This window comes from Crinia signifera, chromosome 3 (genome assembly GCF_055691185.1).
Source record: "Crinia signifera chromosome 3, ASM5569118v1, whole genome shotgun sequence".
Classification (NCBI taxonomy): Eukaryota; Metazoa; Chordata; class Amphibia; order Anura; family Myobatrachidae; genus Crinia; species Crinia signifera.
The window spans coordinates 130,963,483-130,990,539 of NC_139219.1; the positions used below are offsets into that span (position 1 = coordinate 130,963,483).

Here is a 27,057-nt window from a genome sequence, read left to right on the forward strand (position 1 = left end):
AGTGCACAAGCTGGACCATCCCATAAAATAGGAGCGACATAGATGGCTCTTGGTACTGTTAATGGTGATTAAAATATAACCAGAGTGACGATAAGTGAAAAGCGTTGGTTACGTAATAAGTCCGCAACCAACGTACCCTTTATACCTAGCTACGTGCGAACAAAGCGTAGCACAGCGTAGCGTACCTTTTATTGTATTATGTATACCAAGAACCAATACCTTATTCAGAGATTCCTTCGCAGTACTTTGTCTCTAATCTGCGAATATACCTTATCGGACTGTGTCCGCAATATACCTTATCGCTATTATGCGAATAAACAGACACGACCACTGAATAGGAATAAGGAGATTAGAACTCCGTAAAAGGTTTGTATTTAAGTCCCTAATGGACAAAAAGGGGGTTACAGAAATAAGAATAAACAGGTATAACAGGTGATACAATATACTAACAATGAATACTAAACAGACTCTGCTAAGGGGAGAGAAAACAGATACAAGACACAACCAGCCAATCAATATAAATAAGGATAAATACCGTTAATGCAACCGTTTACCCGTCTCATCAAGTATGCGAAGCGCAGTCCGGTCAGAGCTCACTATCGTTCAGGAATGAACTATAGTCTGGTAGGAAGGTCCAGGGAAAGTAGATGTGCCGAAGAGACTTTGGCTGCTCTGGGTCGCCTATCTTATAGGGTCAGAAAGGGGAGGTCAAAGGCCATTCTCATTGGTCAGAGATCATATGTCCGGTCCACTGTGATTGGAGGTTAGACGCTGTACCTGGTCTGACCAGGTGCAGGGGAGTGAACTTTAAGAGTCCTTTGTTCTGTGGTTTCGGCGTCAGCAGTGATAAGAACTGGTTTCATCTAGTTTCCTTTGTTAACTACTTTCAACAGAAACTGTCTCTGAGTTATGGATTATGTCCATAACTATCGGGCAGTGTACATTGTGAAATATTCGCAATGACCGGAATACTTCGCATAATGAGCTGAACGGAACGGTACTAAACACGATACAGATAGATGTATGCAGGGCTAACTAAGCTATGTGTGGCGTTCTAAACCTTTAACTATATTTTACTTAGGGTCAGTATGTATTTATGAATTTATGTGTGATAGTATGGCTACTCTTCTGGTCCACTTTGCCACGCATACTCGGGTATGGAAACTTTATTTGCGCAACTCTGCGAACCAAAATGGCGGCCATACTATCCTAAAATGGCGTGTGTGTAACTCGACTTCCATAGTCCACCCTTTAACAGTAATTATAAAACTGTTACAATACAAAACATTTCACACGACAATACAGAAATTCATAATCCTAACAGAGAAATTGGGATACATGAATTAAACATATAAGGGGAGTAAACCGTCTGCTCTCGGCCGATCCAGGATCATGGATAAACGATGGGCCGCATTTATCGAACAACCTACTCAGGGTCACGAAGGATAATGTACAATTTTGGGATAAAAATAAAAACGGGTGGTTACAACATATACACGTTCACAAATATGGTTTCCTTAAAGGGGGGTGGTTTCGATTTTAGGGTCATATACCAAACCCTGGTCTTCCTCTGTATCTCTCGTTCTTACACTCATGATTTCGGTACGTTTTGTCTTTCCCCGGGTCACCACCTTTATACATTTGAACAATAGCACAAAGACTATGATGGCACCACCGATACAGAGAAGGAGTTTTCCTATGCTAGCTATGATCCCTTGCGCCCATTCTCCTAAACCAGAGAACCAGTGCATTGGATTCAACCAGGAGGTCCATTCACTAACTTTGTTACCTATTTCTGCCAGGCTGATATTATGTTCCCTTCTAAATTCCCATTTAAGATGAAGAATCTCATCCATCCGGTGATCGATGATTTCTTCTGGGTCTTCAGTATTGTTGGTGATGTATGTACAACATTTCACCCCAAACTGTGTAGAAAGGGTGACACAATATCCTCCTGTCATAGCTGTCAGATAGTTCAACACCATCCGATGTTGGACCAGCTCTCTTTTGTATGCTTGCAACTCTTTCCCAGTGTATCTAAAGGTGTCATCATAAATCTCAGTGATGTTATCTACCAAGCTGGCTAATGCTTGTATATATTTAAAATTTATGACTCCTCTGGCGGTATGGGTGATGTCTAAAGCAATGAGGAGTTGGATACCGAACGACTCGTGTATCATTTCGGAAGCTAGGGGTTCTTTCCTGATGGTTAAATCCCTTTTATGGATTTGGTCATAATGGGTATGAGTGTAAGGAGGAGAAATACCTCTGTGTATGTTCATCATCTCATCATGTGTGAGGGTCATCACTTCCGGTAACACTCTGCCTAGATAACAAATACCAACGTAGTTCATGGAGAGCCATTTGTACGCCCTCCTACCACAAATATAATAAACATCGTCAGGGAGAAAATAGGGGACAGAGTATTTCATGATCTTGTCACACATTATCCATAAGAACATCCCCGTCCCCTGTTCCCTGACTTGTTCCTCACAGATTTCTGGCTGTAGGGTTACATTACAGTAGCCGGCTGATACTCTGCCGGCCATCATTTTACTTCTCTTCACCGTGTAGACATATTTATAGTGTCTCCCACTGGTTCGGATTTTTAACAACAATTCTTTATCAATAGGCTCTCCATCTGGACGCTGGGAGTAAGTTATTGTCTGGTTATGCCATGTCACTTCCCAAGTACCAATCGCTCTGGAACTTGAGAAGTTCATACATACCAGGGATTTATCCACTTGGTATGGGTGTAATCTAAGACTAGGGGACCTGGTATACAGGTATCTCTTATCCAATGGCCTCCCCTTATTTAATACGCTTATCTCTGAAATATTAAGCGGGTATGGGACTAGGCCTACACTACTCCTTTTATGTAGCACTTGTGAACACACCCAGCATTCTGTTTGGTTTAAAACCTTACCCACTAGTGAGTGGTAATCACTCAAGGGATGTCGGCCGGTAGTTGCCTTACTTGTCGACTGACATCGCTGGATGCATTCTTCTTCCATTTTAGGTTGACAATATCTACAGACACAGTACTCACCAGACAATAACTCATCACATAGCCCTTGAACTACGTTTCCCTCATACTTTTTACCTTCTCCTGTCATGGGCAAAGTGTCAAGCTGGTTTAGGGATTCTACCTCACCCATATCTGGGTCCATTATTACACTGTCAGAACTCCGCTCCGATCGCTCTAGGATGTGGCAGCCACCGAGTATCTTTGGGTGAATAAAAGAACACAGAAAGAAAACAAAGACATATATGCATAACTGTGAACCTTTTGCTTGGAGTCCTTCCATCATCTCTACCAGGGGACTTTTATTTTGCTCTGCTCTTAGACCTTTGTTCGCTCAGGTTGCTCGACCTTGGCTGCTTCTCAGTGTTCCCGAAACAATGCTTCTAGCGACACTTCTTCTCTCTCGCTCTCTGCACACTGGGACTCTGGGTTACTGGCTTTCTTGCAGTGGGACGAATGTATCCAAGTCTCTCTCTCTGCGACTTTAATTGATGTAGTGCTGGTCAACAAAACTTGGTACGGTCCTTCCCAACGGTCTATCAAACAACCTGAGCGTAAAAAATTTCGGATCATAACAAAGTCTCCTGGTTTAAGATTATGACAATTCTCTGTAGGCATATCAAGGTTCAGTAATTTCAGCTGCTTTTGTTGCTCCCTTAGCTGTTTGTTTAGCTTTAGGAGATACTGTACAGTTAGCTCATTGTTACATTTGAGATCATCCTGTGGGTCTATCATGATGTGTGGCTGCCGACCAAACAATATCTCGAAGGGGGACAAGTTGAGCGGAGTCCTGGGAGTGGTCCTAATGCTATACAACACAATAGGCAGTGCCTCTGGCCATAACAACCCTGTTTCAGCCATCACTTTACCCAATTTGTTCTTAATAGTACCATTCATTCTCTCAACTTTGGCGCTCGCCTGGGGACGATATGGAGTATGAAGTTTACTATTAATCCCCAGGAGTTTACACATGATTTGGAAGACCTCTCCTGTGAAATGAGTGCCTCTGTCACTCTCAATGACCTTTGGGATACCATACCTACAGACAAACTCCTGACATATTTTCTTTGCTGTAAAGGTAGCAGTGTTGGAGGCAGCGGGGAAAGCCTCCACCCAGCTAGAAAACATGTCAACACAAACTAATACATATTTCAAATTCCTACAGGGTGGTAACTGTATGAAGTCGATTTGTATTACCTGGAAAGGGCCTTCTGTAGGAGGGATGTGGGATGGCTCTGTTGGGATGGCTTTTCCAACGTTCTTCCTCAAACAGGTGAGGCATGACATTGCCACTCTACCTGCTTGAGAAGCGAACCCTGGTGCACACCAGTAGGCCTTTACCAGCTTGCACATACCTTCCTTCCCAAGATGTGTCAGCCCATGGGCCGCCTCGGCTAGACTAGGAAGGTATGCTCTGGGGGCCACTGGTTTCCCGTGTCCATCTCTCCAAAGTCCGGTAGACTCTTGGCCACATCCCTTCGACTTCCATACTGCTCTTTCCTGTGGGGAACACAAATTCTGCATGTCTATCAGTTTGGATGTGGATACTATGTTCAGTGTACAAAGGTTGGTAGGATGGGTGAAAATATTTACAGGGCATGCGGCCCTTTTCGCTGCCTCATCAGCGCGGCTGTTACCAAGTGACACCGGGTCCTTCTCTGATGTGTGAGCTTTGCACTTGATAACAGCCACTCTGTCTGGAAGCTGAATAGCTCCCAGAAGTCTCCTAATATATGTCGCATGCGCCACTGGTGTGCCAGCCGCCGTCATGAAATTTCGGAGGCGCCATAGGGCTCCAAAATCATGGACTACTCCGAAAGCATATCTGGAGTCGGTATATATGTTGACTGATTTTCCTTGGGCCAGTTCACATGCTCTGGTCAGTGCCACCAGTTCCGCTACTTGTGCTGAGTGAGGTGGTCCCAAGGGTTCAGCTTCCACAATACCTTCTCCATCTACTACTGCGTAACCTGTGCACAGCTCTCCCGTGTCCGTCTGTCTATGACAGCTACCATCTGTGAATAAGGTTATGTCTACCTCACTTAATGGGCTGTCGCTTATGTCAGGACGTGCTGTGAAGGTCTGATTCAGGTAGGTCATGCAATCATGTTTGTCCTCACCCTCACTAAACTCTGCTTTACCATATTCAGCAACATTCCCATCACCCTCCACCCTTTGTGCCTTGGAGGGCACATGAGGAAGGAATGTGGCTGGGTTTAGTGTGTTGCACCTTTTGATGGTAATATTTACTGGGGCCATCAGCGCCAGTTCCCACTTAGTGAACCGTGCTGAGGACACATGACGTGTTTGGGCAGAATTTAGGAGGGCAGAGACAGCATGGGGAGCATGAACAGTTAAATCGTGTCCCAACACTACGTCCTCACTCTTACTTACTAGTTGTGCTATTGCAGCCACACTTCGTAAGCAAGTTGGGAGTGAGCGTGCTACTGTGTCCAGCTGGCCACTGTAGTACGCTATTGGTCGGTTGGCATCACCATGTTTTTGTACAAGCACTCCTGCCGCACACCCACCTGATTCAGTTCCGTACAGTTCGAAGGGTTTCCCATAATCTGGCATTCCCAGTGCTGGGGCCTTTGTTAGGCTCACCTTTAGTTCCTCGAAAGCCAGTTCAGATTCCTCAGTATGAGAGACCCGATCTGGCTTAGTTGAGGAAACCATCTCTTGTAGTGGTAATGCCAGAATAGAGAAACCTGGGATCCAATTGCGACAGTATCCACACATGCCTAGGAACGTACGGATCTGATGCTGAGTCTGTGGCAGTACCATATTCTGAATCGCTTGGATTCTGTCGTCGGTGAGGTGTCTCAGCCCTTGGGTAAGGCAGTGGCCCAGATACTTAACCCTGGTCTGGCATAATTGCAGCTTATCCTTTGATACTTTATGTCCTGTCTCTGAGAGATGCATCAGCAGCTGTCTAGTGTCATCCACTGATGACTCCAGTGACTCAGAACACAACAATAAGTCATCAACATATTGTATCAGTATCGAACCACTCATGGGTTGAAAGGATTGTAAACAATCATGCAAGGCCTGGGAGAAGATGCTGGGGCTGTCTATGAATCCTTGGGGGAGTCGTGTCCAGGTATACTGTACTCCTCTGTAAGTAAAGGCGAACAGATACTGGCTGTCAGGATGCAAAGGGACGGAGAAGAATGCTGAACACAAATCAATGACTGTGAAATGAGTACAATGAGGTGGGATTTGCATTAGGATGACAGCTGGGTTTGGCACTACGGGGAATTGGCTCTCAACTACCTTGTTTACCCCTCTTAAATCCTGCACTAGTCTGTAGCCCCTCCCCCCGCTCTTTTTCACAGGAAAGATGGGACTATTGGCCGTGCTGGAAGTTCTAACTAGGATTTCCTGTTGGAGCAATCGTTGGATCACTGGAAATATTCCTAGCTCAACTTCAGGTTTTAAAGGGTATTGCGGTATTTTTGGGGCTATCCTGCCTTCTTTTAAGCGGATTTCTACTGGAGCTACATTTGCCATTAGCCCAGCGTCCTGTCCATCTTTAGTCCAAAGGGAACTCGGTATTTGTGCTGTAATTTCAGCTACCCTAGATGGATTTGATTCTACAACAGTGGAATACAACATTAGCCTCTGAGGACTGTCCAGCATATCTTGCACTTCTTGTGTAAGATTTTTAGGAGTATCTAGGAATACCCCATCGGGAGTACAATAGATGACACATCCCATTTTACATAGTAAATCTCTACCCAGGAGGTTAGTCGGGGCCGCTGCAGCCAACAGAAAAGAGTGTTTGGTATGCAGAGGCCCGATTGTAACCTCCGCTGGTTTCGTCAGTGGGTAATGTTGTATTTTTCCTGTTACCCCAATTGCCGCTACTGATTGGTTAGTGAAACCCAAGTGAAGAGGAGTGTTGAGAACAGATCTGGCCGCCCCTGTATCAACCAAAAAGGTTTGCCTTACTCCAGCTATATCAACCTTCACCTGAGGTTCTTCTCCAAGGTGTTGTGTTAGTCTAACTGGCTGTAGGATACAGGTGTGACCTGTTTCCTATGGTCTGACCTGGGTTGCCCTTAGCACAGTGTCAGCCATCAGATGGAGAGGAGGCATGTTGCGTGACCTGTCTGTCTCCTCCCATTGTCTAGGGGCTGGGTATCTCCGTGTCTCACCTTTGTGAGATTCCCATTCTCGCTTATGTGTCTGATAATTTCTGTGGTTTCCTAACCTACAATGAGCTGCAATGTGTCCCTCCTGATTGCAGTTGTAACAGATAACTGGCTTTCTACCTGTGTCCCTGGTGTTTCGTTGGTATGCAGCTTTGTTTGGGGCATTAGTAAGGGCTTGGATGCTAACCATCATCAGTTTGTCAGTTTGCAGTTCTCTGCGTTTCTTGATGTTACGGTCGTGGTCTACAGCAGATTCCCATAGGGCATCCACTGTCATTCCACGCCAATTTGGAAAAGAAGTTTGGACTCTGGCTCTCAGGTTTTCGTTAAGCCCTTCCACCAGCACAGAGACAATCAGCTCCCTCAGGTGGGGATCGTCCTTAGGCTCGGAGACACCAGTGTACTTTGATACCGCCATCAAACCCCGGTTGAAATATTCGCTAGCTACTTCACCATCTCGTTGTTTGATAGTGAATATCTTGCTATATTCCACTGCTGCAGGAAAATACACTCCCAACTGTAAGTTAATCAGGCGTATATTCTCCTGGTTGATCTCATCATTTATCTCCTTGTCCACTTTCAATCCACTATCCTGAATGAATTTCGGGATGTCAATGTGAGTGGGGAGACAGGCCCTCAACATGATTCTCCAATCCTTGTTGGTGGGCTCATCAGAGTTTCCTAGATCCCTTACAAATTTCCGGCACAATGCCAGATCTTTCCTTGGGTCAGGGAAATCTGTAATGATGGACCGCAGCTCTAACCGTGTCCATGGGTTTAGCATGTTCATCTTTCTGGTAGGTATCACACCCTCTCTGTCTGCCTTACCATAGGGAACCTCCAGTGTGCGTACAGGGTATGTTTGTACCACATTTGCATTACTGGGACCTGCTTGGGAGTCAATTGTGTCCGTGCTGTGTGGTGCATCATTACCTGAGTCCAATACTATGCTGTTGGCATCAGCCGTCTCCTCCTGTGCTGGGGCCTCAACAGCGGGTTGAGCTTTTCCCTCAATCATATTAATTGCATGAGAGACGGCCAGTGCCAACAGCTGCTCGTTTTCCTCTCGGGCTTCCTTGTAAGGGGATAAAACAGGGTACAGGTTAGCAACGGATACATTATTACTTATACTTTTCTTATGAGTCATTATCCCCTTCGGCACATATGGGGGTGGGGGAGCTGATTCTATTATGGCAGCGGTTGCATTTATATTTTGGCTGATTGTGTCAGGTATTGCCAGACCTCTGCTTCCCCATTGTTCCTGTCCTTCCTTCTGCCACAATTTAAGAATATTGATATGCTTCACTCTCTCCTTACGACTGGAGAGTAGGCATATTTCATCTTTTACTGCTGATAAGATTTCCGGATCGAAGCTACCAACACTGGGAAATTCTAACTTGCTGCCTTGTGTCATTTTTCTCCATTTATTTTGGTAAACAACTGCGAGTTCACCGTGCTTCCTGCACATAATAAAAGCAGCCGATCCTCTTGGCCGGCTTGCTTCCTCCCTATCCTGCACGTTATCACAGCGTGACCCGTTATTACCCATAGTTACAGGAATAAACGTTCACAGCTTAATAGATAATCGGTGGGTTATTACTTATCTGAGAGCTCCCCAACCACTCACTTCTCCACACAGCGACACTTCAACGCAATCAAGCGAAGAGCCCACAATGCGAGGTAACGTACTCAATCACCAAGTCTTTCGACTAGCAGCGAACTTCTAGCCAACTTGCTTGATGCGGCACAATTTTTCCAGGGTATAACAAACTTGTTTTCCTATACCCCCAAAAATCGGATTTCTAAAGTAGTTAATCGGAAACAAGTGCGTTCCGATATATCTTCTTGTACCCTCCTAGCGGAATCAATTCCACTGAAGGGGCAGTTCCTATGGGCACGTCGTCACGTGAACCCTAACCTTGTCCTACCTGGACTGTCCTACACTGGACTACACTGCGCTTGAGTCGTGTCGTCACACACCCGTTCGCCTCAGTTATTTTTCACACTGGGCGCTGGTTACACCTTGGTCTTATGCATATATTTGAAATATTTCTGTACAGAAAATCTTCCCAAGTTGGTAGCTTTTCACTGGATACTTATGCAGGTATAAATCCCTTATAACACTCTATAGGAATCTATTAAAATAATGCTTGAGTTGCTTGTTTAAAAAAAAATGAACAAAAAGAAAAAAACTTATTTTCTTTTATTAATCACCGCCTCATTCGCAGTATATTGTTATACTGTTTAAATAAAGCTAGCGGTTAAATATTGTTCACCTTTGAGTTCCTATGTGTGCTGCATGTGCAGTACCAATGAACAGCCACGTGTGTACATGCACTGTTCACAGGCCGCCGATGAATCGGCCACCCACATGTTCTATAGTATATTTGCAAGGTTGCACTCGGGTTTCGCTATACGCAGTAATTGCGCTTAAATGTGGAATAAATCCCTTAACTCCGTCCGAAAGTTACGTATCAAGATGCGAAATAAATCCCGCACTTAATCCGTAAATCACGTACAAAGATGCGAAAATTTCCCGATATGGGCACGTGCGCGCGCACCTTGCGTAATACACAATAGACGCTTTACGTTACTGCAAAAGGCCCAGGACTTGTCGCCACGTGGCTGAGTCCCTGGTTTTGCAGTAACTAACAAAATGTTATAGCTTTGCACAGAGGGGATCCTCTATGTACTATAATAAACACAGACTCCACGTGTGCGAACCTTATCGCACGTGGTACATATACTATAATAAACAAGCAGCCCAAGACACTATACCCCGTTAAACTACTTGTGGCAGGCAGAAGTACAGTTTACTAAACACTTAGGTATGATATGCTTTAAAACACGTGGCTTTCACTTATTGTACTCCGGGTTCAGCGCTAGCACTTCCCGAACCCCGCACCGCCGCGGACCCGGCCTATCCAGCAATGGAAACAAATAAATACTTCCACCCTTTTGCTGGTATAGGTCGGGTCGCACGCCTGGTACTGAGTTCTGGACTGTGGAGCGGACGGACGAGCCCTCAATTGTTAATGGTGATTAAAATATAACCAGAGTGACGATAAGTGAAAAGCGTTGGTTACGTAATAAGTCCGCAACCAACGTACCCTTTATACCTAGCTACGTGCGAACAAAGCGTAGCACAGCGTAGCGTACCTTTTATTGTATTATGTATACCAAGAACCAATACCTTATTCAGAGATTCCTTCGCAGTACTTTGTCTCTAATCTGCGAATATACCTTATCGGACTGTGTCCGCAATATACCTTATCGCTATTATGCGAATAAACAGACACGACCACTGAATAGGAATAAGGAGATTAGAACTCCGTAAAAGGTTTGTATTTAAGTCCCTAATGGACAAAAAGGGGGTTACAGAAATAAGAATAAACAGGTATAACAGGTGATACAATATACTAACAATGAATACTAAACAGACTCTGCTAAGGGGAGAGAAAACAGATACAAGACACAACCAGCCAATCAATATAAATAAGGATAAATACCGTTAATGCAACCGTTTACCCGTCTCATCAAGTATGCGAAGCGCAGTCCGGTCAGAGCTCACTATCGTTCAGGAATGAACTATAGTCCGGTAGGAAGGTCCAGGGAAAGTAGATGTGCCGAAGAGACTTTGGCTGCTCTGGGTCGCCTATCTTATAGGGTCAGAAAGGGGAGGTCAAAGGCCATTCTCATTGGTCAGAGATCATATGTCCGGTCCACTGTGATTGGAGGTTAGACGCTGTACCTGGTCTGACCAGGTGCAGGGGAGTGAACTTTAAGAGTCCTTTGTTCTGTGGTTTCGGCGTCAGCAGTGATAAGAACTGGTTTCATCTAGTTTCCTTTGTTAACTACTTTCAACAGAAACTGTCTCTGAGTTATGGATTATGTCCATAACTATCGGGCAGTGTACATTGTGAAATATTCGCAATGACCGGAATACTTCGCATAATGAGCTGAACGGAACGGTACTAAACACGATACAGATAGATGTATGCAGGGCTAACTAAGCTATGTGTGGCGTTCTAAACCTTTAACTATATTTTACTTAGGGTCAGTATGTATTTATGAATTTATGTGTGATAGTATGGCTACTCTTCTGGTCCACTTTGCCACGCATACTCGGGTATGGAAACTTTATTTGCGCAACTCTGCGAACCAAAATGGCGGCCATACTATCCTAAAATGGCGTGTGTGTAACTCGACTTCCATAGTACTTAAACTTTAGTCTTAAGGTCTTTTCTTTATCTGTTTTTTGACTCATGGATATGGTTAAACAGAATTTTATTTTAGTAGACAAAATGGAATATAAAAGCTCAGTTCACAGGTTGACTGGGTATGTTCTAACAAATTTTTTTGTGTTAAACATTTTATTATGTAATGTGACTAATTTGCCTGTCTCCAAGATAACCCTTGGAAACCGGCCATTTTTGATGTTGAAATTGGAAAATTGTGAAAAAGTATTGAAGCGTACTTATTGGTTATGGAAATGCACATGTTATGTACTGCATGGTATGGTGGGTCCGGAGACGTATAGATATGTTTTGGTGGACGAGAACACCCCTGCTTGCTGGGATGGGGGTATCATCTTTTTTGGGGATTATTTGTTTAGGTTCTTCTTCCTTTTGACGGGTGTAGGATGACCTCCTCTTCATTGAATAATGTAGGTGGCGTATTACGCACCTCGTGTTTGATTAAATTAACATCATGGAATGTAGGGGGACTAAACACACCAGTTAAACGTAAGAGAGTCTCCACATCACTTAAAAAGCATAAAGCAGATATAGTATATATCCAAGAAACACATTGGAAAGAGGGTGAGGGAAGTACTATACAAGACATTTGGATCAATGAGTGTGTATCTGCATGTTATCATTCTAAAGCGCGAGGGGTAGCAATACTTTTTTCAAAAAAATTGCCGTATACCATTATTAACAGGGTGGCCGACCCAGAGGGTAGATTTTTATTGCTGGATATCCAGATTTATAATGCGCAATATACTCTACTTAATGTGTATGCCCCGAACACTGATCAGAAAGCGTTTTTTCAGAATATATCACAGCTTCTATCTAGTAGGCCTACATATGACTTAATTGTAGGAGGAGATTTTAATACAGTATCTGATCCTGTACTGGACAAAACTTTTACACCTTTAAGTTGCTCGAGACGCCAATGGAATATTATTCCTAATATGCTGATAGAACATTCACTAGTTGATCCCTGGAGGATATTAAACCCTGCAGACAGAACATATACATGTCATTCAGCCGTACATAAGTCCCTATCTCATATAGACTATATACTGCTCTCCACCTCGCTACTTACCTACACGACGTCGACCTCTATAGGGGATATAGTGATCTCAGACCACGCCCCTGTATCAGTGACATTAGAAGCACACTCAGGGGGAGCACAGGCCTTTCGCTGGCGCTTCCCGTCATATCTGTACCATTCAGATCAATTTAAACAATATGTTAAATCAAAATGGGTAAACTACTTAGATGATAACATGGGGCACTGGGATAATCCGGTGTTACTTTGGGAAACATCTAAGGCAGTGATGCGAGGCCATGTGATATCTTATGTATCAAAAAGAAATAGAGAGATCAATAGTCAATATAATGATTTACAAAAGGCGATGCAGATCGCCTTAGTAAATTATATTGCTAATTCTACAGATAACTTTTATAAAATTTATTTGGAAACCCGTCAAATGTTGGATAGCTTTTTGATGACCCAGGCAAGATTGAAACTAGACTACACACAACAAAAATATTTTCGATGGGGGAACAAGACGGGAAGATTGTTGGCTAATATGACCAAGAGCTTCAAGCATAGGCATCATATAGCGGCGGTTAAAGACACCAGCTCGAATACACTGTTAACTAAAACCTCGGAGGTCTTGTTAACGTTTCAGAAATATTATAGTTCTCTATACACAGCAACCCCGACAGATCAGAAATTAACTGATAGATTATTGGAAGAGGCCAATCTGCCTTGTTTGACAGCACAACAACAAGAAAGTTTAGAGGCCACAATAAAAGTGGAGGAGATTAACAAGGCGATAGCCTCAATGTCTTTAAATAAAACACCGGGTCCAGATGGATTCCCTATAGAATATTTTAAAATGTTGCAACCAGAGATTACACCTGTATTGCTTAATCTTTATGAACACATTCAACATGACAATCCCATCTATCCCACATTTAATAAGGCATTTACCTCACTTATTCCAAAACCGGATAAAGATGTAACACTTCCCTCTTCATATCGTCCAATAACATTATTAAATGTTGACTTCAAGATATTATCCAAAATATTAGCTGACAGACTTCAAACCCATCTAGCATCAATACTCACTAAACATCAGCTGGGGTTTACTAGGGGAAGACACTCGGTATATGGGATCCGTACAGCGTTAGCAGCTGTAATAGCAGCTAGTCACCAAACTAATATGTCAAATATGCTCCTTAGCCTGGATGCCACCAAAGCATTCGACATGATTTCATGGAGATATCTTTACAATATACTGGAGAGAAGGGGTTTTGGCCCTAAATTTCAACATATGATTAAATTTTTTTATACCTCGCCAACTACCGCTTTATTAATTAATGGAACCATAGGAGAACAAATAGTCTTAACTAGAGGCACAAGACAGGGATGTCCGCTCTCCCCGTTACTTTTTAACCTGGCCCTTGATCCTATGCTTCGGGTATTACAGAATTGGCCGTTATTTCGAGGGATAAAATCAGGTAATGAAGAATTGAAAATATCTGCCTTCGCAGACGATGTTTTGTTATTTATATCCTCACCTAGACAATCTCTAGGATCAGGATTTGAAGTAAACTTCGAGAAGTCAACGGCCCTTTACTTAAAACCAGGCTATATACGCCCGGCAGGGTATGCGGGAACACCCATTCGATGGGCTAAGAAAATGATTACTTACCTGGGCATCCAAATTCCAAAAGATATGGGCAAATTATATGATCTTAATATGAGTAATATAATTAATCGTATGAAAAAGGATATAGATAGTTGGAAACACCTAAAACTATCATACCTAGGACGGGCTAATTTAGTAAAAATGGTTCTCTTCCCGAGAGTCTTATATATACCCCCTTCAATCTCTCCCGATTTTAGTAACAAAACGAGATTCATTAGAAATCAATAAGATCATGCGGGCGTTTATATGGAATGGGAAAAGAGCGAGGATTAGCCTGATAAAACTGCAACAGACTAGATCAAATGGGGGTATTAATCTTCCCAATATAGTGGAATATGGAAATGCCGCTCATTTGAGGTATCTTCGGGATTGGCTAAATGGTAACGATAGGTATGCCAACACAACTATGGAAGCCACTTTTCTTGATGGGGATAACTTAAGTGTCTTTCTACATAGATATGATGGGGAGTTACATCCCTTAATACAGAACAATCCATTACTTATGACAACGCGCAGAGTATGGCATTTGTTACGTCATAAACAGGTATTGAACAAATATACCTCCCTCTACTTACCCTTGGTATCTAATCCGCAGTTTCAGCAAGGTATGGCTCAACATCCATTTACTTTGTGGCAAAAACAGGGAATTACTAAAGTAGGTCATTTAATTAATAAAACAACTAATAAACCATTAACGTTTACACAAGCGATAGACAAGTTTCCATTCTTACAATCTTTTCCATTAGCATTCTTTCAAGCTCAGCACTATGTGGCTGGCCTAGCTAAGGTGCTAGCCCCGAGGGACTATAATAATCCATTGGATATACTTTTGGAACGAGAAAATCGCCTCTCCAAGGCGATTTCATCCCATTACGTGTTTCTTCATAATCCCCTACAACATGGGGAGATACTACTGGGATGGCGCAGTGGAGGGAGTATATGCCTACGCTGACCATAAAAAAATTATTGAAAGCTCTAGATACTTCTATAAAATTGATGCCAGCTGCGGCATATGTAGAACTTTTTCTTAACGTGTTGCATAGAACATACCTGTCCCCGCATCGTCGATATCTGATGGGATCACTCACTAACCACTCATGTCTTCGATGTGGGACACAGGAGGCTGAGTTATACCATTGCATATGGAAATGCCCTGTGATAAGGAGTTTTTGGGTCCAGGTATGGACATATACGACACAGTATCTAGTGTCGGCTTTATGCTTGACCGCAGAATGGGCTATATTTGGAATTATGCCGGTAGGAACACGCATTACACAGGGAGTGCATAAACTTTTGATAGTCGTATCAGCAATTGCTAAGAAATGTATTTTACAAAATTGGGTACAGCCTAGAGCCCCCCCGTTTACTCTTTTTCTTAATAAATTACATCATGTATTCAAAATGGAGTGGCTAGAAACATCCCTGAAAAAAGACATAGAGACGGGGAAATTTTTCAACACATGGGAAAGCTACATTAACACCCAACCCAATACTTTAAAAGAGCAGATTTGGAAATGCTTTCGGAACACAGCTTGGTACGAAGCACGTATGAACGCACAAGACCCACCGATCGTCTTTGGGTGACTATTAAATAATACCAATAGTGTAAATGTTAAAGTGGGCTTATTAAACTGTGAGGACAGTGATTGGAAATATATAACTGGAACCCCCATGCCATGCAGTGATACTCGACAGACTTTTTCTGTTTTATTCATCTATTCTTTTATTTCATGTGTTTGTAAATTGTAACATGTACAAAAAAAAAATTAATTGTAATGAATTTTTTTGCAAAGCGCTTCAATAAAAGAAAATTAAATGGAAAAAAAAGATTTGTTTGACATGATCTTCCCCCAGTAAACCCATGCTGCTTTGGATCCTGTTAATTGCTGGTTTTGAGATATTCTACAACTCTTTGTTTTAAGAGTGTTTCCATCAATTTCCCTACTACTGATGTAAGGCTCACTGGTCGAGAGTTGCTTACCTCTTCCTTGCTTCCACTTTTGTGCAGTGGGACTACATTCGCTGTTTTCCAGTCCTCTGGGCTCCAGTAGCTAGTGACTGGTTGAATAATTCTGTTATTGGTTTTACCAGCTCCCCTTTAAGCTCTTTTAGTATCCTTGGATGCATCCCATCTGGCCCCATTAATTTATCCACTTTCAGTTTTGAGAGTTCTGTGAGGACTTTCTCCTTTGTAAATGTACTTGTCTCTCCCTCAGTTTTCTGACTATACTTGCAACTTAACTGTGGCCCCTTCCCCTCTCTTTCAGCAGAGAATACTGAGCAGAAATAATTATTAATATTATCTGCTAATACATTGTCCCCCTCAAGAAAACTTCCACTCTCTGTCTTCAGAGAAAAAGTGGGGGGAGATTGCGCAATTGAGGACAGAACAAGGATTTGTAAAAATGTAATAATAACAATTTATTTAAACATTTGATAATTTAAAAAGTGGTGCAATTGCATCAAAAGGTAAAAATGCGAATAATTGAAAGGAGCTGAGTCCAGTGGTAGATAATATCACCTTGATCTCTGGCTGGTAGAGATGGGAGAAGGGGACGGTGGAATTGTCCTCCAGACCCTGGGACGGGAATTCCTTTACAGAGTGTCCTCCAAATCTGGACTGTGATGGTATAAGTCCTGGATTGGGATTCTCTGTATTGTTAGGTTTCCACTCGAGACCATGTGAGGGTACCTTAGATAGGTGGCATTCCTTCAGATGTTGGTACCTTAAACAATGGTTTGGTGGGTAGATGTCCCGGTCTGGTTCTCCAATTGTTAGATGTAATTTTGTAGGTTTTTTTTGCCAGGTGGTGTCTGCTTGTGAAATCCTGCTGGTTCTGCTCTTATCAAATGTTTAAAAAAATTGTTATTATTACATTTTTACAAATCCTTGTTCTGTCCTCAATTGCGCAATCTCCCCCCACTTTTTCTCTTTTCCATATAGGGACTGACAATCCTTGTTTTTGATTGCTGCAGGCCTAACAACTCATACAGGCGCCCAAACAGACACCCAGGTGTCTGTATATTTACTCTCTGTCTTCAGTCTAATTATTCCACTTTTTGTTTTTCTCCTTTCACTTATATACCTAAAAAAAGTTTTCCCCCCTTTACCCACTGACTGGGCCATTTTCTCTTCAGCCTGTGCTTTTGCACATCTGATTACCTTCTTAGCCTTCTTCTGTCTATACATTTCACATATATCTAGAACAGTTCGAGTTAGTATTTAGTATTTGGTACGTTCAATACGGTTTAGCTGGTGGACAGCTATTGGGAAGAAGCCTTTTGTAGTTCTTGTCGTCTTTGCTGGGATGGACCTAAAACATATGCCTGACGGAAGGGGTTCAAACAGGTTGTGGCCAGGGTGTAGCTTGTCCGCCAAGATCTTTCCTGCACGCTTATTGACCCTGGCTAGGTATAGTTCTTGGACAGTGGGGAGCTCCGCCCCAATGATCTTTTCTGCCATCCTGACCACTCTTTGCAACCTTCGTCTGTCATTCTCGTTTGCTCCTCCGAACCAGATTGTGATCGAGGAGCAGAGGACAGACTCTACTATGGAGAAGATGAGCAGCAGCTCCTGCGGGATGTTGAATTTCTTGAGTTGCCTCAGGAAGAACAACCGCTGCTGAGCCTTCTTGACAGTTGTAATGATGTTGGGACCCCATTTGAGGTCGTAGGAAATCTTTGTTCCTAGGAATTTGAAGGAGTCGACCCTCGACACTACTCTGTCAGATATTATGAGTGGGTGCATGGCATTTGGTTTCCTTCTGAAGTCCACCACCATCTCCACCGTTTTGAGGGGGTTGAGGTCAAGGTTGTTTCCGCTACACCATTTAGTTAGCCGATCCACCTCCCGTCTGTATGCCGACTCGTTTCCATCCATGATTAGGCCAATAACCGTTGTGTCGTCTGCAAATTTTATAATTTTTACTGACTGTTCTGCTGAGGTGCAGTCGTTTGTGTAGAGGGAGAAGAGCAGGGGGGAGACGACACATATGTGTATGTAAAAGTCCCCACAGAGGCGCAATTTGCATTTTGGGCAATAGAGCGACAGTAAAAAGGTTTACAGTGTCGACATGTTTTAAAGGTTGAAACAATTACAAGGCTGATTAGTGAAGGAGAGGTGTTTTTCTCTTTCAATGGTCCTGGTGACACAGCTCAACATTGGGATGTAGGAGGGTCCGTAGGAGCCAGGCACCTATCCTAAAGCTTTTGGAGGGTAGGCTCCTCCCTTCTGCATCCCAGACTCCTCAGTTCGTGTTAGGTGCCCACTGGAGTGGTTGCTATTCTAAAGGGATGCTGGAGCAGCCGAATGATTAGTTAGTTAGGAGTTTTTTATTTTATTAACTTTTACACTATCCTCACACTGACAGCACAGCAGGAGCTGACAGAAGCGCGTCCTGTCAGCTCACTGTGCACGGGAGAGACACTGTCTCCCTGTGCAGTGCTTACAGCTTCTATTAAGAAGCTGCCTGGGCTCCGGAGTGCTCTGAAACCGGCTTCATGCTAGGTGGGGATCATGGGGGACAGGCGCTCCATGATGGCGGTGGCCATTTTCTGCGGAGCTTACACACTGAGCTCCTATATGAGAGGACAGCAGTGTGTTACAGGCATGTTCCAAGTGGTCCCCAGCAGAGGGGCAGACACTGGAACTTGGAGATCCTGCAGTGGTAGCGGCTGTCTGGGGGTGGTTGGCGCCAAAAGCCACGGACCCCGCAGCAGCAGGGACTTGGTCTCTTCCCTCACTCTGTTTTGGCGCCATTCGGAACGCTTGCAGCGGAGCTGAGCTGGCTGACAGATCCTGGCAGAGTGATTGGATTTCCTGGGCATCGGTTTCCCCACTGTGAACGCTTCAGACAGATAAGTGACTGAGTACATTGGCTCTGTATAAAACGCCTGTACATTTTGCGCTGTGACTGTGTTAATTTTACATCATGTCTGAGCAACAGTCTGTGGCTTTGGGGGAGGGAGCCCTTAATGCATTGAGCGCCTGCAGTGTTTGTACACTGAATTTTGTCCCTGAGCAGATGGCCAAGGGGGGCTTGTGTATTACTTGCGCTGCTGTGAGACCCATGGTGAGTGAACCCCAGAGGGTAGAGCAATCGGAACCTGCGTGGGCCAGTGCCCTGGGCAGGTCTGTTAATGCCTTAGTGCAATTGCTGGGCAGGCAATAGTGATGTGTTGGTAGCTTCCTCGAGACCTATGTCATCATCTCAGCAGTCCTCTGGCTCCTTGCCTCTGACCCAGGCAGATCCTGGCTTCTTACAGGTCATGCAGGATACTGCTAAGGGGACAAATACAAGAGAAAGAGAAGACTGTCATGTGCTGTGGCGCACTCAAGATATCAGAAAAAAACAATCATAAAATGTAACTTTTAATAATTTTCATTTAAAGAACTGCGACATATAAAAACATTTACCGTATGAGGTACATAGAAAGTAGGAAACTTTAAAAAAAAGGGGATATTATCCTCTTATGGTGAACCCCAATGTCAGTTCCCCTGTATAAGATTGGTCGGGGCGTCTTACAGTGTGTATCCGCTTTGCTGCAGGAGACTAAATAAAATAAACTGGTATCAATATTATTGTCAGTGTCTTATTCGGATAGTCTTGTAGCAGTTGGACACTTTATACCCTCTGTATAAAAAAATTCTGTTTAGGGTAAGGCCCAAATGAGGCAGTGGGGATGTCAGCGAGTTGTGGTGTGTGTTTATCACACACTATCTTAGCCAGTATCTGTTGCCATGTATTGCTCTTTAAACTGCGTATCAATATCAGCCTCTGTGAAGAGTTCGCAGTTAGGTGTAGATGCGCGACTCTCACTCTAACCGTCCTGTCAGTGAACACCCTCGTCCCCCGTTAATGTTTTTTAAGGGGTGCTGGTGTTTGCAAGGGAATAGTGATGTTCCAATTTTCACCTTGTTAGATCAAAATTGCACAATAATGCCCATTCATTCCACAGGGATAAGGAACTGCTGCGCAGGGTATGCAATCAGGATTTAACCCCACGGCTCATGCCCCAATGCCTTAGTGTACCAATATTGGGCATTCTCTGTGTAAGTAAATCAAATTTCAGGGAGGTTCAATGCCCGTTCCCTAAGTATCACTAATTGGGGCGTTTCCCAGTGTGTGTTCACTGTTATTGAGAGGTGTGATATGAATACATTCGTCACATTGTTTTTACTAGCAGTTTCTCATATAGATGGGCAGTGAGTATATCAATATTTTATTAAGATGGATGTCTGTCCGGGGCAGTGGGAAGTACTGACAGGTGGTTTTGTGTTATTTACAATTCATGCCACAGAGTATCCATTGCAATGTGGCTGCATATGCACAAAATATGTATCAAGAGGCTGGCAGATTAAAGACGGAGAATATTCAAGCAAGAATTCGCCGTGTCACATATAGTGAGTGTCCGTATCTGCTACTGACAGGAGATCGCGGTCAGAGGTTAGCTGCGCGACTCTTACTCTGCCAGCGCTGCCGGTATTGGACAACTCGCTTCTCGTCAGTGTCAGCCGCCGCTGGCGTCTGAGGGGGAATCGTGGTCAGTAGAGATGACGCTACGATTCTTACACCCTTTCAGACCCGTGTTGCTGCACACTGATGCCACAGGGCTGAATGATGTTTGTATCTACACTTCCGTGCTCCGTTCGCCCCGCTGTGCTGAGTACGTGGTCAGGGTCTGACCCCACGACTCTAGCTCAGTGCCTCTTATGTGCGGATACCAGGCGCCCTCTATACATATACAAAATACATTTCAGGGGGGAAGGGACATTGGGGATTTACACACTCAGAGTGTGTCTGGTCAACGCGCGTGTCGCCTGCACCAGCTTCATCAGGACTGTTACTACAAGTGATATAGGGGTACCGTTAATTTGTCCTGTGCGACTGGTTACAAACCCTTCTTTTGTCTACTGCAAAAGGGATCAGCAGGTTTAATGATTTGTTAGACAAATTTGATGGTGTTACTGTGGGGACCCCTAAAAGGTCTTATTCAGTGCCATTGCTTGTTGCTGAAGAGGAGGGAGAGTACACAGACATCCCCTGGGATCAGGGTGATGACTCTGAGGATTCCTCGGCCTCAGGGGTGGAGGATTTGATTACTGCTGTTAAACAGGCTTTGAACTTGTCTGTGGAGGATAAAACTCCTGCAAAAGGTGTTTTTAAAAGGCAGCGTAAGGAAACTGTTACCTTTCCTGCAGATGAAGGTTTACAGGATTTATTGGAAGGGGCTTGGAAAACGCCCGATAAAAGGCTGCAGGTGCCTAAGAGATTTTTAAGTCTATACCCCATGCCTGAGGCTCATGCAGACCTCTGGGAAAAAGTTCCGGTGGTAGATGCTTCTGTGGCACGGCTTTCTAAAGCCACGGTGCTACCTGTCCGGGGGGGGGGGGGGCAGCCTTTAAGGACCCCGTAGACAAGAAGCTGGAAGGTAACCTCAAGGCAATATTTGAGGGGGTAGGCTACACTTTACGCCCTCTTATAGCATCAGCCTGGGTCTCTAAGGCCATGATTGTGTGGGCCAATGACCTGTGTACAATTTTACATGCTGATCCATTGTGTGTTGCTGCTTGCTGAGAAGCTTAAAGCAGCTGCGGAGTATGTGCTTGAGGCTGAGGAGGAAGCTCTCAAAATGGCTTACAGAGTTTCCACAGTGTCCGTCAATGCCAGGAGAGTGCTTTGGCTTAAAGCCTGGGAGGCGGATAATTAATCAAAAAAGGCCTTAGAGGCATTAGCTTTTAAAGGAAAGCTGTTTGGTTCAGAGCTGGAAGAAATTATTAAGCAGGCCACAGGAGGCAAAAGTACCTTCCTGCCGGCTCCTGCAGCTAAGCAGGCCTCAAGGTTTTCTGATTTTAGGCCGTCCTTTCGGCCCTGCCCTAGAGGGGGTGCGTCCTTTCGAGGACAGTCTTTTAGGGGAAAGTTTCAGTCCTCCAGGGGCAAGGCCCAAAAGTCAAAGTTCGGTTCCTTTCATAAGAAACCAAGCTCCAAAGGAGAGGACAAGCCCTCCGCATGACTACATGGGGAATACCCCAGCGGTGGTCAAGGTGGGGGGGGGGCATCTGAGATGGTTCAGGGCTGCGTGGGCATTATTGGGCCGGGATTCCTGGGTGCTAGACATTGTATCCCAGGGTTACAGAATTCCCTTCAAAGGTCTTCCTCCGAGAAGATTCATTCCTACACCACTGCCAAAGGAGTCGCGGCTCCGTGTTGCTCTTTTGGCGGCGGCTCAATCTCTCTTAGAGAAAAAGGGGTGGTTATCCTGGTCCCTCGAGCGGAGTGGAAGAAAGGCTTTTATTTCACTCTGTTTTTGGTGCCCAAGCCAGACGGGTCTTTCAGACCAATCTTAAATCTAAAGTCCTTGAATCTCCATCTGTGGGTAGACCATTTCAAGATGGAATCTCTACGGTCTGTGCTGCTAAGCCTGGACCAGGGAAAATTTTTGGCATCCATGGATGTCCAGGACGCATATCTTCATGTGCCAATCCATCCGGAACATCAGGCTCTCTTGAGGTTTACAGAAAAAGAAAAGAGTAGTTTAAGCGCTGATTGTTCAATTTCGCACTGCAGCAGCTCCCGATAAAGGGGGATTACCAAACCCCTTTTGGATATGCAGTATCAAAAAGAAAAAAGACAGTGGAGCTGCGCTTTGCAAAATCGTATACTGTTTATTAAATCTAATTGTATGAAATAAATTTCTGATATATTTTAAGTGGCCACTGTGACAAACAAGACGAACACACATACACAACAATGCTCTGTTTAAGATCTGTTAGTAAGATGTTAATCTGCGTTCATCTTGTTAGTCCATTGTGTTAACATATACCGGTTAGTATCACTTTAAAAACTTCCCAAATGTTAGGAATAACTGTCCCCCACTCATGTGCACATGTTAGTGGAATATAACTCACTCTTTCTTGAGGATTTTACTTTAAAAAAAGTGGGGATCCGGCTCTTGATACTTGAGAGTTGCTCCGACCAGTTGTTTTAGCAGTTCACTGCGGTCATATCTGAGTGCTGTACTCCCAAAAAACTTGTATCCAGTCGCCACCAACTGTCCCCGTCGCCCTCTACGCGTTTCTCCGCCTTCTCACGTCAGCGGCTTCCTCAGGAGGTGTCTCTTGAGGTTTGTGATAGGAGACCTGCATTTGCAATTCCAGGCGTTGCCCTTTGGTCTGGCCACAGCACCAAGGGTATTCACCAAAATAATGTCAGTAATGGCGGCGGCCCTCCGACTGAGGGGAATCACTGTGATTCCGTATTTGGGCGACCTGCTGTTCAAAGCAGAGTCGGCGGAAAAGTTGCAGAGTCACTTGGCAGAAGCCATCAGGTTTTTGCAGGCTCACGGTTGGCTTTTAAATTTACAAAAGTCTCAGTTGGTGCCGTCACAGAGACTCCAGATCCTGGGAGTTGTCCTGGATACCCATCTACATCGGGTATTCCTACCAGAGACAAAGGCCAGGGACCTGGCCTCCTTGGTGCGGGAGATCCTGGCGTCTCAGCCCATCGGTTTGGAGGTGTCTCAAACTGTTGGGGAAAATGGTGGCGACTTTCGAGATGCTACAGTTCGCCAGGTTCCACACTCGAGTGTTCCAGTGGAACATCCTGACATCTTGGTCAGGGAATACTCAGACCTTTAAGTCAGAGCACATAGTGTTGTCTCCAGAGACACGGTCTTCCCTGCATTGGTGGATGGAGGTGGATTCCCTTCAGTGGGGTCGGTCTCTGCAGTCCTGGGACTGGCTGGTAGTCACTACCGACGCCAGTCTCAGGGGCTGGGGGGCAGTGGTTTTGGACCTGCGCCTACAGGGCTTATGGACCTCGGAGGAGTCTGCCTTGCCGATCAATATCCTGGAACTGCGGGCTGTGTGGAAAGTGATATCTCTGGTGGGAGAAAGATTGCAGGGTCTTCCTTTAAGGATTCAGACCGACAACGCCACGGCTGTGGCGTACCTGAATCATCAGGAAGGCGCACGCAGCAAGCTGGCCATGTGGGAGGTTTCCCGGATCTTCTTGTGGGCGGAACAGAATGTTCCAGCGTTGTCAGCGATATTCATCCCGGGGGTGGAGAATATCGAGGCCGATTTCCTGAGCAGGGAGGAGCTGCTAGAAGGGGAATGGCGCCTAAACCCACAGGTGTTTCATCAGATTACACTGAAGTGGGGAACTCCGGAAGTGGACCTGATGGCATCAAGGTTAAATCATCAGGTGCCCAGGTTCTATGCCAGGACAAAGAGATCCACGGGCCGAAGCAGTGGATGCAATGACTATTCCCTGAGAGGGGAATCTGCTTCTGGGTTAAGCCTTCAATCACTCAAGGTACAGATATCGGCCTTGTCGATTTATTTCCAGAAAAGGCTTTGCTACCGGAGGTGCAAACTTTCCTGCAAGGGGTTTCACGATTGAAACCTCCCTACAAGCAACCAGTGGCTCCATGGGATTTATCACTGGTACTGGAGTGTCTTCAAAAGGCGCCCTTTGAGCCACTGAGGTCGGCTGACCTTAAGTTCCTTACATGGAAGCTTGTATTTTTGTTGGCTGTTGTGTCAGCTAAGAGAGTATCAGAGTTTGGAGCGTTGTCATGCAAGTCTCCTTTTCTTATTTTTCATGATGACAGGGCTGTTCTTCGGACAGTACCCCAATTTTTGCCAAAAGTAGTCTCTGCTTTTGATCTGAATCAGGAGATAGTTATGCCTGTGTTTCAACCCCCAGAGGGTTCAAGAAAAAGGGACAAATTGAGGAATTTGGATGTTGTGCGCGCCTTGCGCATTTATGTGGACAGGGTGAAGGGTATCAGGAAGACTGACACTTTGCTAGTCTTGTATGATGTGCACAAGATTGGTTGGCCTGCCTCTAAGCAGACCATTGCTAGGTGGTTGCGTTCTGTCATTTCCTTTGCATATACTAAGGTTGGTAGGCCTGTGCCGGCCAGGATTAATGCGCATACCACCAGGTCTGTCGCCACCTCTTGGGCGGTTCGACATGGGGCCACGGCTGAGCAGGTTTGCAGGGCCGCCACTTGGTCATCTGTTCACACTTTTGCCAAATTCTATAGGTTCCATGAGTTCGCGTCGAAGGACGCATCATTCGGATGAGCAGTGATGAGAGCTGCAGACCTGAGCGTACCCACCCAAAGGACCGGCTCTGGAACGTCCCAATGTTGAGCTGTGTCACCAGGACCATTGAAAGAGAAAAAGGGATTTTTGTAAGAACTTACCGTTCGAATCCCTTTCTCTGATATGGTCATGGTGACACAGCGATCCCTCCCTTACGCTCATTAAGGATGCCAGTGTTCATGATGTTTCATGGTTGAAAAGTTATTTTTGAAATTGTGCATATAATATGTGCAGGCGTTTGTACTGAGTTAATGTATTCCAGTGGCTTTGAAAGATTGAACTGAGGAGTCTGGGATGCAGAAGGGAGGAGCCTACCCTCCAAAAGCTTTAGGATAGGTGCCTGGCTCCTACGGACCCTCCTACATCCCAATGTTGAGCTGTGTCACCAGGACCATATCAGAGAAAGGGATTACAACGGTGAGTTCTTACAAAAATCCCTTTTTTTTTTTATGGTTTTGAGGGGGTTCAAATTGTAGGTTTGAGCACGTGTACCGCATCACCTTGCATGGCTTGCTTTTCTCGTCATGCTTCAGCCAAAGCAGATTAACATTCCCATTGGATGGTAAAGTATGAAAAAGTAAAAATAAAAAACTGCAAAAAAAACACAGAAAATCCTTGTTGATCATTTAAACCTTCAAACCAAATACATCTCTACAATTTGGTGTCCACCTTTTGACTGTTGACCTATAATTTAGATATCTGTCTGTTTAAAATGTACACCTAACAATCCAAAAAAATACTTGTATTTGGGCTCTGTCTGTCCTTTAAGACACAAGGTGGTAAACGGCAGTATTTTAAAAGAAAAAAAAAAGAAGAACCTTTTAAATAAAGAGGCATTAATGGCCAAGTTTCTTTGTTTCTTCTGCTGAAACAATGTGTATATGTATGTATGTATGTATGTGTGTGTGTGTGTGTGTGTGTGTTAGATTATATGTGGTTTGGCACTCTGCACAAATAAGCAAGTACCTGGGTGCCTTCCTCCACTTTCAGTACATCCTTAGTTTTCCTCTTTGACCGGGTGTAACAGCCATTATAGCCACTCTGCGGATTTAATAAATTGCATATATTAAAGGTGCAGAAACCTAAAATATAGCAGTTATGGAGGTTAGAAATTCCAATATTGCTCCCCCCTTGGTGTAATGTAGCCATATTTATTGACGTTTCAAGGCCGCAGTGGTTTCATCAGGATTGGCAGTAAGCTAAAGTGCAGGGGCTCAAACAGTGATGTGAACAGAACAGCTTATTAATTGAGCTTAACTAGTTGTGCTGTCCATGCATCTAAAAACCTCCATGAGAAGGTTCGGTATCTGCAAGTGGAGAAGTCCCTTATAATATTGCTTCCATAGATGACCTTACTTTTACTTTTGATGTACTTTTATGTTCTGTTACAATTTTTTTTGCTTTTCTCCTGTATATATATTTTTTGAAAGGCTGGACAAACTTTTTATATTTTTAATATTTAAAAGTAAAAAAAAAAAGATGTACTTTTGTAATACTGCACTTCCTAGCTTATATCCCTATTCCTAGTCTATTAAAAGTTCAAGAAATTACTTTGTTAAATTGGGGACTAGTTAGATTATTTCATAACTTTTTTTTTTACACCACCCCCCCCCCCCCCCCCCCCCCCCTCCTGTCACTCCCCCTCATCTCTGCTCCGGCGATCGTACGCCGTAACTCCTGGACCCTGCTGCTGCCTCAGCCACCATTCATAACAGGTGGCAGGCTCTGGGATGCTCGGGCGGCTCGGGAGGTCTCGGGTGCCTGTGTCCCCCTGCGCTGAACATCCCCGGGCCTGCCTCCTGCTTACTAGAACTAA

The 27,057-nt window shown here is 44.4% G+C and overlaps 2 protein-coding genes across 4 annotated transcripts in view; both read left to right on the forward strand.

The window, feature by feature from the left end:
* The window catches only part of KATNA1 (katanin catalytic subunit A1), a 95,559-nt gene that overhangs the window by 67,096 nt on the left and 1,406 nt on the right, over window positions 1-27,057 (forward strand). The window lies entirely within an intron of this gene.
* On the forward strand, window positions 20,099-26,727 carry LOC146063775 (uncharacterized). The gene is made up of 2 exons (XM_083176512.1): window positions 20,099-22,638; window positions 23,252-26,727. The coding sequence occupies exon 2, from the start codon at window positions 23,665-23,667 to the stop codon at window positions 24,529-24,531; it is 867 nt and encodes a 288-aa protein (XP_083032638.1). The 5' UTR covers window positions 20,099-22,638; window positions 23,252-23,664; the 3' UTR covers window positions 24,532-26,727.